At 41.1% G+C, this 13,442-nt stretch overlaps 1 protein-coding gene and 1 pseudogene across 3 annotated transcripts in view; both read left to right on the top strand.

Annotated features, from left to right (window-relative positions):
* Window positions 1-13,442, top strand: part of PCNX2 (pecanex 2) — a 304,697-nt gene that overhangs the window by 250,904 nt on the left and 40,351 nt on the right. For all 3 annotated transcript variants that reach the window (XM_021931429.2, XM_021931434.2, XM_017953734.3), the window contains exon 26: window positions 8,279-8,532. In XM_021931429.2, the coding sequence (XP_021787121.2) occupies window positions 8,279-8,532 (254 nt within the window). The remainder of the gene's footprint in view (window positions 1-8,278; window positions 8,533-13,442) is intronic.
* LOC108583638 lies at window positions 3,521-8,268 on the top strand (annotated as a pseudogene).

The raw sequence follows: 13,442 nt of genomic DNA, 5'->3' as shown, positions 1-13,442 counted from the left end.
TCACCTGAGATTGGGGGTTCAAGACCAGCCTGACCAGTGCGGAGGTTTAGTATAAACCCCCGTCTCTACCAAAAATACAAAATTAGCCAAGTGGCCGAGGCATGCCTGTAATCCCAGCTTCACTTGGGAGGCTGGAAGCAGAATTGCTTAGACCAGGAGGTGGAGGAGGTTGCAGTGAGCCAAGATCGCGCCATTGCATTCCAGCCTGGGCAACAAGAGTGAAACTCCATCTCAAAAAAAAAAAGAAAAAGAAAAAGAAAAGACAGAAAGAAAACGGTCTTATTTCCTCCACTGGAAGATAATTTCTTCCTAAATTGTTATTAATGTATAGCAAGCCAGTGTTAGGGTGTCACTGTGGCAGATTGAGACCCCTCCACCCCCCGGAGCCTAGGGTCTGCAGTCCGAGAGTCCCAGTGTGCAGAGCGGTCAGGTTATGGTGGTCATTACTCTCTGGATGCCCCACTGTTTATAGTCCAGTATGCATTTCCATACATCTTCACCAGAGGGAAGAAACGCTTTGTATTGTAGAATGAGTTAAGAGACCCTTGAAATGTTTAAAAAAAAAAAAAAGAATGCTTTCAGCCAAGAGCCAAAGCGAGGAGGTCTGGCAGAAAGACAAATGGAATCCGAAGATTTGGGATCAGGCTTTAACTGTCTCCCTTTTTATGTATGCAGCCTGCTTGGCTTTTCCCCTTCCTGACCTGGACTCCTATTTCATAGACTGCTATCCTAATAGCTCTGAATGTGCATTATGATTTGAAGGTTGTAGTTTTCCATCTCTGGCATATTATGGTCATCTTACTCCTACGTTCTATATAGAGGCTTGGTCTAAACATAGCCTTTCTTTCTCTGCCACCATATGTAAGGCAATACAATATACAGCTGTGGAGTTCGTCAACTGGTGCCTGTTCAGACAGAGATCTGGAGAAGAACTGTTTTATTTGTCCATTCAATCATTGCATCAATAACTTTGTTAGCACCTACTAATTACCAGACACTGTGAATAATGATATGAGATCCCAGAAAAAGTGAATGATGAATAGGGGTGGGAGTGGGTGAAGCGAAATGTTTTGTGTTTCAATTAAGTCTCCAAAGACATGTAGAAAGATTCAAAGACATTCTTTTGGCCATGACTGAATAACCAGTACTGAAATATTCTTACTATCATAAACAATTATAAAACTGAAAAATTACATTAACCAATACTTTGCAGATATTGGACAACAGGCAGTTCAGGGCCCTTATCATTGAGAGAAAGGAAATACACAAAATGAGCTTCATAACTGCCTCCACTTTCTTTCTAGAGGTGCTTTCTTGTTCACAGTATAGGAAGCTGGAGCCCAAACAAAGCACTGTGGTCTTATTGAACTAGGGGGATAGAATCTGAGTCCTGGGCTACTGAAGTATTTGGACTTTGTAGGTCAGAGTACCAGACAGGAGTGAATTGCAAAGAGGAGCTGCAGAAATCTGCATGGAGATCCCCTTTCATGATCAGATGGATATTAACCTGCTCTTGTGTAGGCATAGCCTGACACAGAATGGTAACTGGAATGATGTGATATAAACAAAGATTATGTAGGCTATGCAGTGCTGAGAAATGTAGAGGCTCCAAATAGCTAGTGAGGACACCTTGTTGAACATCTTGGGCATTCATTTGAGACCCCCAAAAGACCAGGCTTTAGGAGTAGAGATATTATCACCCTAGAACAAGGACTACTCTGGACCTTCCCAGCCAAAGATTTAAAACAAGCTTTAAAAGGATCAAGCTGATAACCTGATGGGCAAATAAATTAACTACCTGACAGAACATGGCTCTTTTAAAAAGGAAGACAAAAAGTTCACACTGCCAGGACTATAACATCAATGATATCTAGCATATAACAAGAGTTTCTAGATATGCAGAGAAGCAGAAAAAAGGGACTCATAACCAGGAAAATGAAACTATAAATAGACACACACTCAAAGATTTTAGAGTTAACAGAAAAAAAGTTTCCACCAGGTAATCCTATGTTTAGGATTTCAAAGGAAAAATGATCATAATGAATGAACATATGGAGAATATTAATAGAGAGGAAAAGTACACCAAAAACTTAAAATTCTAGAACTGATAAAAAATACAATATCTGAAATAAAAAATTCAGTAAATGGGCTTAACAACAACAACAGAAAAGATCAATGAACTCAAGGCTATAGAGACTATCCAATCTGATGCAAATAATGAAAAGACTAAAGAAAACTATAGAGACCCAATATCTTGTGAAACAATATCAAGTATTCTAACATATGTGTAATTCGAGTCCTAAATGGAGAAGTGTGAAATAGGGGTGGAAAAGCAACTGAAGACATATTATCCAAATTTTTTTACTTGATGAAAAATGTCACTCCATAGATCCCAGGATCTCAATACATCTCAAGCAAGACAAACACAAAGAAAGCCAAACCTAAATGTGTAATAATCAAATTTCTGAAAATTAAAGGTGAAAAATTATAAGCGCATGTGAGATTTGTAATCATCATCTTACCAAGAGCATGAGAGAGTTTAAAAACAAACATACATTAAGAGAGAACCAACAGTGTGAATTTTCTCTGACTTATCAAAAGAAATAATGCAAGCCAGAAAACAATGGAATAATTTTTTAAGTGCATAAAGAAAAATCAAAAACAAAAACTATCAACTCATAATTCTACATCTAGGAAAAATATTCTTCAAGAATAAAGACAAAATTAAAATATTTTCAGATTTAAAAAAGCTGAGATAATCACCAACTGACATGCACTGTAAGAAACATTAAAAGCGTTCTTCAGGCTAAAAAACAATATTAGATGAAGAATCGATTCTACACAAAAGAATGAAGATTGTGAGAAATGGCAAATATGTGAGCAAAGATAATTTTCTTTTTAAAATCTTTTAGAATTGATTAAGCAAAAAATGATAAGAATGTATCATTGGGTTTAAATTACATGTCAAAGTAAAATGTTTGACAACAATAATGCAAATAACATGAGAGGATAAATATTCCATTGTAATGTCTTACATCATTGGAGGACTCATGAAATTGATTCATAGTAGATTGTGATAAGATAAAACACACATTATAACCCTTAGAGAAACTGCAAAAAATAAAAGAGGTATGGCTAAAAAACTGACTGAGAATAAAAAATAAAATACCCAAAGTTGCTCAATTAAAAAATAATGACCGGGCCGGGTGCAGTGGCTCACACCTGTAATCCCAGCACTTTGGGAGGCCAAGGCGGGTGGATCATGAGGTCAGGAGTTCAAGACCAGCCTGGCCAATAGGGTAAAAGCCCATCTCTACTAAAAATATGAAAAATTAGCCAGATCTGGTGGTGGGCGCCTGTAATCCCAGCTACTTGGGGGGCTGAGGCAGGAGGATGGCTTGAACCTGGGAAGCGGAGGTTGCTGTGAGCCAAGATCTCACCATTGCACTCCAGCCTGGGTGACAGAGCGAGACTCCATCTAAAAAAAAAAAAAAAAAAAAGACTAGAAAGAATACAAATTTTAAAAGTTGGAAAAATAAAAACAAATAGGAAAATAGTAGACTTTCACAACAAAAGAGAGGCGTTTTATAAATTTTTCTAGCAGATATGACATAGGACATATTATTTTAATGCAAAGCAGATGAAGAACTACCCTACTAGTCTAAACTACGCCCATTAACCTTTAATCATTTGGATCCCTTAATCCTCTAATCATTGGATTATTAACATTCAAATATCCTGGAAGACTGGCTTATCTGTATTTTAAGAGGAAGCCGGTCCTATATTTTACATCAGTTCTTTGACCATTCGTTGGAGCTCTGGTTTTCAGCCTCTTTCCGGGCTACCTTGTAGCAATTTGAGGGTCAGTCATCAGTTTCTGCTTGGTTTCAAAGATCCAGGAGAAGCTTAGTGTTGTTCAAGACGCAGATGGACCCATCACAGCAGTTTAATCCAACCTCCATCCCGGAGTCTTCACAAATGCTGACCGAAGAAAATTCTCGGGACGATTCAGGGGCCTCTGAAATCTGCTTCGAGATGTTGATAAAGAACGTTAGTAACTTAACTATCAACACTAGTAACGAATCCCCTTCCCCTCTACCAGAAGATTCACTCCATCGAGTGATAGATGGAATTGCTGCAAGAGCAACAATCCTCAGGGAAATCAGAGATGACTTGCTTTACAGGAGGAGAAGAGTAAGAACATTGTTGTCTGTGCAGAGAGAAAGGATGGCAAGATTCAGATACATGTTACTCGGCAGAGTTGGTATGCATGAAAGAATACTAACAAACACTGGGCTTAAGGGAGTTAAGAAGGAATCAAGGCCGTTCAAATGTCCCTGCAGTTTCTGCGTGTCCAATGGATGGGATCCTTCTGAGAATGCTAGAATAGGGAATTATGACACCAAGCCACTTCAGCCATAAAACTTATTCTTGCACCTTTTTCTTCTTGCTGGTAATTTTATATAGCAGGTTGTGAAAGGTACGCTATGCTAGTATAGACTATACACCAATAATATTAATGAGTTCTAAGATGTGTTTTTCTTCTTGTATCTTTTTCTTCCTACTATGATACTAGTAATTTGTAAGGGATCTGTGTAATTTGAATGTATGTGAATAACTTTAGCTCTACTGTTTGATTTGACCCAGAGATGATATAAGTATTCCCATGTGTCTTAGAAGCCCAAAGTCAGTGAGATGAAACCCAACATCAAGAAACTGAAGCAAAGTTACTTGTGGATAAAGACAGCATTAGGTAGTTTGGCTATAGCATAATAACTAGATTTTCTGGCTTTCAAAAATTTGGATTGCAATCACAGCAAACTTATTTTTACAGTTTTCAGTACAAAAAGGTGTTTATATAGAAACAATAAAGTTGACATTTGAGTACTTTTTAAAAAAAAATAGTAGACTTTCACTCAGTCATATAAATAACCACATTACGTGTAAATGGATTAATTGCTATAATTAAAAATTGGAGATCATCAGACTAGATAAAAAAGCAAGTCCTAACTACATGCTGTTTACAAGAGATGTTTTAACTATAAAGATCTGGAGAGTCTTAGGAACCCTCACACCTATTTTGCTTTGTGCTATTTAAAAATAAAAAGATAGAAAATTATATTCCTTACAAACACTAACTATAGGAAACCTGGATTAGCTTTATTAATATCAGACTTCAAGATGAGGTGTATCACCACATTAAAGAAAGATATTTCATAATAATTGAAGAGTTAATTCATCAAGAAGACATAACAGTCCTAAATGTGCATATACCTAGTAATAGAACTACAAGAAGCAAAAACTGACTGAATTAAAAGTAAAAACAGAAAAATCTACAACTATCATTGAACACATCAACACTATACCTTCAGTAAATGATAGAAAATGCACACAAAAATATTAGCATCTAGAATGTTTGAATGATACTGTCAATCATTTGAAACTAATTGACATTTATGGAACACTTCACGTAGCAACAGCAGAATACAGATATTTTCAAGAGCACTTGAAACATTCACCTAAATAGGCCATGTGCTAAGCCATCAAATAACACTCAATAAATTTCAAGAGATGGAAAAAATAAGTGTTCATTCTCCAGTAACACTGGAATTAAACTTGAAACTTACAAAAATTTGCATCATAAAAATTCCCCAATATTTGGAAAATAAGCAACACGCTTCTAAACTCATGAGTCAAAAAAGAAATAACTAAGTTAATCACAAAATAACTGAATTGAATGAAAACAAAACACAGCATATAAAAAAACACGTGGGATGTAACTGAAGCAATGTATTGAGAGAAATATACAGCTGTAAACGTTTATATTAGCAAAGAAGAAAGGTTTAAAATCGAGATGTGAGCCAGGGTTTGGCAAACTAGGGTTCGTGAGCTTACAATGGCTTTTACATTTTTAAAAGGAAGAGGGGAAGGGGAAGAGAAAGCGAAGCAGAAGGAGGAAGAGAGGCAGCTGCAACGGAGACCATATGTGGCCCACAAAGCTTAAAATATTTACTCTCTGGCCCTTTACAGAAAAAAGTTAGTGACCCCTGACATAAGTTTTCACCTCATACTAGAAAAAACTGATGATGGTAAATCCAAAGCAAGTAAAAGGAAGAAAATTTTAAAGATAAGAGTTGGACGTCTATGGTTTCTCTAGAAAATAGAGAAACAATAGAGGAAAATTAATGAAACTAAATGATGCTTCTTTGGAAAAATCAAGAATGCCAACTTTCACCACTTCTACTCAGCAGCATACAGGAGATCATAGCCTGTGCAATAAGGTGCCAAGAAAGATAATAAAGTCAAAAAGATTTTTTAAACTTCTAGAAATTGTTGCCTACATTCACCGTCTCTGCTTCTTCCCCTCCCGTTATTTCTTGAATTCACTCTCATGAGACTACCCCTCCCCCACCATTCCCCCACAACCTGTCTTGCAAAGATCACCGTACACCTCCATACTGCCAAATCTAACAGTTAATTCTTCATGTAATTTGACCTGTAAGCATCATTTGATGGAACTGATGTTCCCTCTTCCTTTAAACTCTTTTTTCACTTGTCTTTTGGGACTTCCTGGTTTTCTTTCTAACTTACTTGCCATTTCTGTTCTATCACTTTATTGGGATCTCTTCACCTGTCCAACTTTTAAATGTTGGAATGCTTAGAGTTTACTTCTCAGACCTCTTCTCCATGCTCTCTGTACACTTTCTTGCTAGCATATAGGTGATTTGAAATAGCCCCTACATGCTAATAATTCTCCTAGATTTTATAAATCTCTAGCCAGGACTTGTCCCCTGAGCTCCAGATTCCTTAATTCAGCTGCCTCCCTGACATCTCCATTTTTATATATTAGGCACTTAAAACTTAACATATGTAAACGTAAATCCCTGATCTTCCCTTCACTCCTACCCAAAGGCTGGTCCTCCTGCAATCTTCTTCTCCTCTGTAAATAGTAATTTCATTCTTCATCCTGCTCAGGACAGAAACCTGAGCATCATTCTTTTCTCATCTTTTCAATATCCCATGTCTAAATTCGTCAACAAATCTCATCAGACTGCTTTCAGATATATCCAGAATCTTATCATTTCTCACCACTTCCTCCAACCACCCAGGACCAAGTCATCATTCTCTCCCATCTGGGTTAACTAACAGCTTCACAACTGATGCCCTGGCTCCCACTCTTGTTCCCTCGACAGTCCTTTCTCTGGGCAGCAAGCCAGAGTGGTCCTCCTAAGACATAAGCCAGACTACATTTCTTTTAAGCTAAAGCCATCCAACTGTTCCTCTAACTCATTTTAAGTAGGATCTGCCCCTAGCTATCTCTCTGCTTCATTTACTGCTTTCCCACTTGTGCCCTCTACTATAGACTTTCTTGCTGCTCTGGAACATATAATAAGTATGTTCCCACCCCAAGGCCTTGGATATGATCTTCTGTCTGCCTGTAAAACCCTTCTCTCAGTTATCTGCGCTGAGTTCCCCCCGACCTCCTTCAGCTCTCTACTCAGACATCCCAGGGAGGCCTTCTCTGACCCCCTATTTAAAATAGTTATTCCCACCCTGTCATTCCAGTCCTTTTTTTGCTTTATTATTTTTTTGCCTGTCTTCTTTAACTTAAACTGATAAGCTATACAAGGATAGGGATTTTATATATTTTTTTCATTACTGTATTCACAGTGCATTGGGTACACTCAATATTTGGTGAATAAATTATTCACTAGCTCATCAATTTATTTATTTGTTTGTGTGTTTACTGAATTTCTACCTGCCAGGCATTGCCCTTAGGGAGCTCACAATCTAGTAAAAATAATAGGAACAACTACCATTTTTGTGTGGTGACTAATCACTTTGCATATGCCATTTGATTTCATCTTTACAATAGCCTATTTTACAGATGAGGAAACAAGCTTGCACCAGTTAAATAAATGGACTAAAGTCAAGTAGCTAGTATGTACTACCGTTTTCAAAACCTGTTTGTCAACTACTGCCTCCCACTGAAATGATGTTCTTCTGTGTTGACATTTAGCTCATAGCTCCATAAACATTTTTAAATGGTTTAAATATATTTTCTACAAAGACTCAGAATGAATGTGCGTGAATAAGAGAGTTCATGATTATGAGAATTATGACTTCTTTGGGGGACTTATTTGAGAATAAACAAATTTCCTGATTCCTCGACTCCCTTCAGCCTCTTCCCTTCTGATGAAGCCATGGGGAAATCCATTGAAGCGAACATTCTAGCATGCGTTCTCATCAAACTTCCTTCATGTTTGTGCTCGGCCAGGAACCTACTGCCAGCAGAGGGAGGTGGAAGCCATCATGGAGGGCGATGAGGATGACAGAGGCTGCTGCTGCTGCAAACCAGGCCACTTGCCCCACCTGCTGTCCTGCAATGCTGCCTTTCACCTCCGCTGGCTCACCTGGGAAATCACGCGGACCCAGTACATCCTGGAGGGCTACAGCATCCTGGACAACAACGCGGCCACCATGCTGCAGGTGTTTGACCTCCGAAGGATCCTCATCCGCTACTACATCAAGGTATTGCTCTGTTTCCCAAACACCTGTCTAAGGCAGAAATGCTAGGATGGCACAGGAAGCTCCGAAAGAGCTCTGTCGAAAACTAAATTTTGAGCCTCTCATCCTCAGCTTCCGAATCGGAAGCCCAGCCATCTGGGGAACTGTCACTTTTGGAAAAGTCCTAGAGGGCTTTGCCTTAACCTGAGATTTGTGCCCTGGTCATATCCTAAGCTTAGGCACCAATAGGCAGTTTGTTTTCTTATCTAGGTTTTCTTTGTCTCTTCCAGCACAGCATGATTTGCTTGTCCTGATGATGAGGACAAATTTAAATATCCTAGAACTAGGATATTTAATAGCCTCCATGTTTGAGTTATAAGAGTCAGATTAGATGCTCTGCACAGTGTCCACTTTAGAACCAGAATTATATTTTAAGTTCGTAAGGAGAACTCAAAAAGTAGCTAAACCATCCAGTCAGAATTGGCTGTGACAGCCTTTCCTCCTAACTCACATGGAGAATAACATATTTTTTCAGTTGCTCAGTGCCTACCTCTGCCCAATCTGTATTCAACCTCAGAAATCATGGCAGTTTGGAGTAAGTCTCCTGGAAAACAAGTGTGGGACCTGCCTGAGGATGTGTAGTGTTCATCGGGGCTGAGGTGTTTTCCGAAGGGGAAGGGGCAGGCGAGGGCCGTGTGGCGGAGGAGATCTTTGCTGGGGGTCCTGTGCTGGAGGTCTGGGGGGACTTGGCATGGTGGAAGTCCTGGATGGCCCACAGGTATGCGTCACATCTTAATGCTATTCAAAAAGAGGAAGCTCATCCATCGGAGACCACAAAGGCCCCTGCCAGCGTGCTGAGGCAGGTGGTCCAGCAGAAATGAGGAAACACAGAATGAAAAGATAACATGGCACCTAAAGTTTTAACCAGCTAACAAACAAAGGGCATTGAGAAATTTGGAATAAATTCAGGCATGGTGGCTCACGCCTGTAATCCCAGAGCTTTGGGAGGCCAAGGCAGCAGCAGGATTGTTTGAGCCCAGGAGTCCAAGACCAGCCTAGGCAACATAATAAGACCCCATCTCTACAACAAAAAAAAGAAAAATTAGCTAGATATGGGGTGCACACCTGTAGTCCCAGCTTCTCAGGAGGCCGAGGCAGGAGAATTGCCTGAGTCTAAGAGTTTGAGGCTGCAGTGGGCTGTGATTGCACCACTGCACTCCAGCCTGGGTAATGGGGATTCCCAAAATCCACAATAGCTGCTGAAGCTACGTGGAAACAGAAGATAGTCAGGGGGTAAGTAACTCTTAGATCTCATCCGCCTAGGTGATTGCTACACAAAATGTTTGCAAAACCCTTTTCTGTGGCAGCATATTTACAACAGATTTAGCCGTTTGTGCTTGCCATCTTTGTGTGTGCTAGAGATGCAAAACATTATATTCAAATTTCATACAAAACTACACATGTTTTGTCCAACCTAATGTAAATGGGGGAAGATTTGGGAAGCCTACCAGGGAGTTATGGCCTATCTTCTGTTTCTAAACTCTAGGCAAACTCAATATACCAGTTGTGTTCGATTTGGCAGTGAGCCATGAAATAAGAGTGGCATGCATGTTAGAGGCTTATTTCTCTCGGACTTTGAGATGGTTGATCATCAACCATCTTCCAAAATTTCAGTTCCACAATTTAAGTTACAGGCTTTAAGGGATAGAGGAAAGGACACAGAAAATGAAGACCAAGGGCACGCACCAGGTGTCTGTTAAAGAGGTTCTAGGAAGCTGCTACAGCATCCTCCCCACTGTATCCTGTCAGCCGGAACATTGTCACATGCCACCTGGAAGAGGGTCTGCAAAGTGTACTTTGGGCGGCCATGAGCCCAGAATGAAATTGTACCTTCACGGAAGAAGGAGAAAGCAGATGATCAATGGTAACTAGCCATCTCTGTTTTCTCCCTCAACAAGGAAAGTGTCGCTTGAGTATTTCCTTTCGTTTTCAGGAGGCAGGATGGGGTGGTTGCATGAACAGCTAGATCCAGGGACTGAGTAAACAAGAGGACTCACAGGCCAGTGAAGCAAGTGGCTGGAAGGGGGCAGCAAGGACTAACAGTGTAGGTCTGGACAGGCCGTGTAGATAAGCCCTGGAGTTGACATCTTCCTGTTGCCTCAAGAATTAGACTAGACTCTTTCATCTGCTACCCTGAGAACTCCACTGTTGCTACTGGCTGTGTTTCCCACCCCTCTTCCCCCATCTCTCACTGTTTTGTGTACACACTGTGCACACACTACCTGTGCTCCCTGCCCCACACGCTTGCACACTGTTCACTCCTCCTGTAGGGACCCTCCTCTCCCTCCCACATGCCCGCACCTTCTCCTCCAACCTCAGTTCCAACAGCTCTTCCTCACCAGCTGGCTGCCCAGTGCTTTCCTGCCCTTCAGGGCCATGGCCGACATTCACCGCCCCTTCCTCTGCAAACCTTTTCTGCTTCACTTTATGGTAATTCCCTAAACAGAGAAGCCACACTTGAGTCCTCTTTGGGTCCTCAGAGCTCTGTTTGATGACCTATATATTGCATGGCCCAATTTGTTTTTTTGTACTAAATGAACAAAGGTTCCAGGGAACATAGATTTGGAGTCTGGGCCATACAGTCTGGACAGAAGAGATCCTAATTCAGGCAAGGGTCTGGTGGCTTGCTACAGGCACAGGTGGTGGGAACGGGGTTCAATATTGAGCCACATCCCTGTCTTTCCATGAACCAGACATGTGGACAGGCCCGACCCATCACCATGGGGCCAGCAGATCACCGTGAGTGGGAGAGAAGGGAGGAGTAGTGACAGTGAGATGCCCTGTCTCGGTCCATCCTCCCTGGACTAACCCTGTTGGTTTTTACAGAGGCCTTGGGGGTTCCATGACTGGACCAGCTTTTTGATGCCTTCTTTCCTTGGATGGCTAGTTGATACTCACCTTTCTTTTTCCTAACTGCTGGAAATGTGCCTCCCAGTCCCCTAGATGATTTCTAAGATGACAGTTTGCCATTGGACAAATCCAGGATCATGTGCAAATGGAAGGGGGCTCAAGAGGGCCCCCCAGAACCTGCTGGGTAATAGCTGGCTTGTGGGGAAACAATGCCTTCCACTCTGTTTTTTAAGAAAGGAGAGTGAAGGCAAAATGGGAGTTGTAGGTAGGCTAGGAGAGACAGGCAGTGCACGGGTATACTACCTATCATGGCGCCTCTCACAAGCCAGAGCCAGGGCAAACCTGGAACAGACTCCCCTCCTCCCTCGTGAGCTGGATAATTACACATCCCCATGTCCTACCCACACATTCAAATGTCATGGGCCTGGGCTGGGACCCAAGGACTTTTTTTTTTGAGACGGAGCCTCACTCTATTGCCCAGACTGGAGTGCAATGGCGTGATCTCGGCTCATTGCAACCTTCACCTCCTGGGACACAAGGACTTATATTGTTTAATAAGTTTCCTAAGTGATTTGATATACAACTAGGCTTTGGAGCTACTACAGACATCATTGTGCCCCACAGAAACAAGAATTTTCTTAACTCCCAAGTCAGCACTCAGGATGGGGCTGAGATTTTTGGGCAGATGGTGCCTCACGGTGCCCTCATGTTTAATTCACTTTGGTACTGCCGGGCCTATCCTGCGAGGTTGCCTCCAAATACAGGACTCAGTGCTTTCCTGCCATTCAGCAAGGGGTGGCTCAGAACCTGCACTCATTCCCCGCTGCAGCTACTTAAGGGAAATTTCAGGAGGGCTAACTGCCTATTAGAACAGAAGAAACAGCATTTTGGGGTTAAAAAAAATTATTTTCTTCTTTGGTATGGTTGCTGGGTGAACAAAGTTGCCTTTGTAGCTCTGAATTACTTAAAGTTTCAAGAGTTTGATTTCATTCCTTTATTATTTTCTTACTGGAAAGGCAAATTAAAAGGAAGAAAAATTTGAAATAATTCCTTTACTACAAAAGGATTTTTTAAAAATATCCTAATAAACTGGGTCAGTTCCCCCACCCTCTATGAATATATTTGAAATCATTTCCTTCCTGGCGACTTGAGGTTTTCCCTCGTGCCTCCTCCATCTCTCTTCAATTTATTAGTGTTTAAAACCCTCTTAGCAGTCAAGGAATCTGCCGCTTTCTGTGTGGGCCTGGCTCTCCTGCTGCCATTGTTTCCAGGCAGTTCTTTTAGAAAGGAGACCTGCTTATCACTGGCCTTGCAGAATGAGGCGGGAACAGCCCGACAGGTTGGTTTGCCTGCCAGGCCCCCCTTCCTAGAATGAGTTGTCTGAAAGAATATGCCGATCTACAATTAAAATGAGGAACCAGGAGAATCCCTGCTGGAGGAGCCAGATATCATGAATTTATTCAGAGGGGCCCTGCCTTCAGCACAGTCTAGGTTTACCACATCAATTCATTGTCAGTGCCCCAACTTATCAGTTTTACTTAGTGTTGTATCCACTTCCTCCTGACAGATTCTGAAAGATTTTACAGTGTTCATTGACTATGTCTCCATGACAGAAGTTCTGCCTAAATTAAATGGAGATAGGGTATGACTTGTAAGCATTTGGGGTGGTTCTGTTTTCTCCTGGTGAGAAGTGTCAGTGCAGTGATTTAGAAAGCTGAGCATCAAGCTGGGTTCTGTTCTGAAGTCAGCACTGCAGGGTTTTGCCAGACGGAGAGGAGGAAGTGTTAACCTCTGGAATTCAAAGTCCTCATTAACTATTCTGACTTCATCGATTGTGGGGTTAATTCCTCCCTAGCAATGAATGAAAACATACACTTTTGTCTTTCAGTCTTTGTTTGTTATTCCTATCTGGTATGTGATTAGGCCATATTGGGGAAAAACTAGACCAGATGTTCACTAGAGCTAGATATTTAGAGAAACCAAATTTCTTTCTTCCCTTTGTAACGCTCAGCTGAGAAGCGGTG

The sequence above is a fragment of the Papio anubis genome, chromosome 1, assembly GCF_008728515.1.
Source record: "Papio anubis isolate 15944 chromosome 1, Panubis1.0, whole genome shotgun sequence".
Taxonomy (NCBI): Eukaryota; Metazoa; Chordata; class Mammalia; order Primates; family Cercopithecidae; genus Papio; species Papio anubis.
This window is presented reverse-complemented; position numbering and strand designations above follow the sequence as displayed.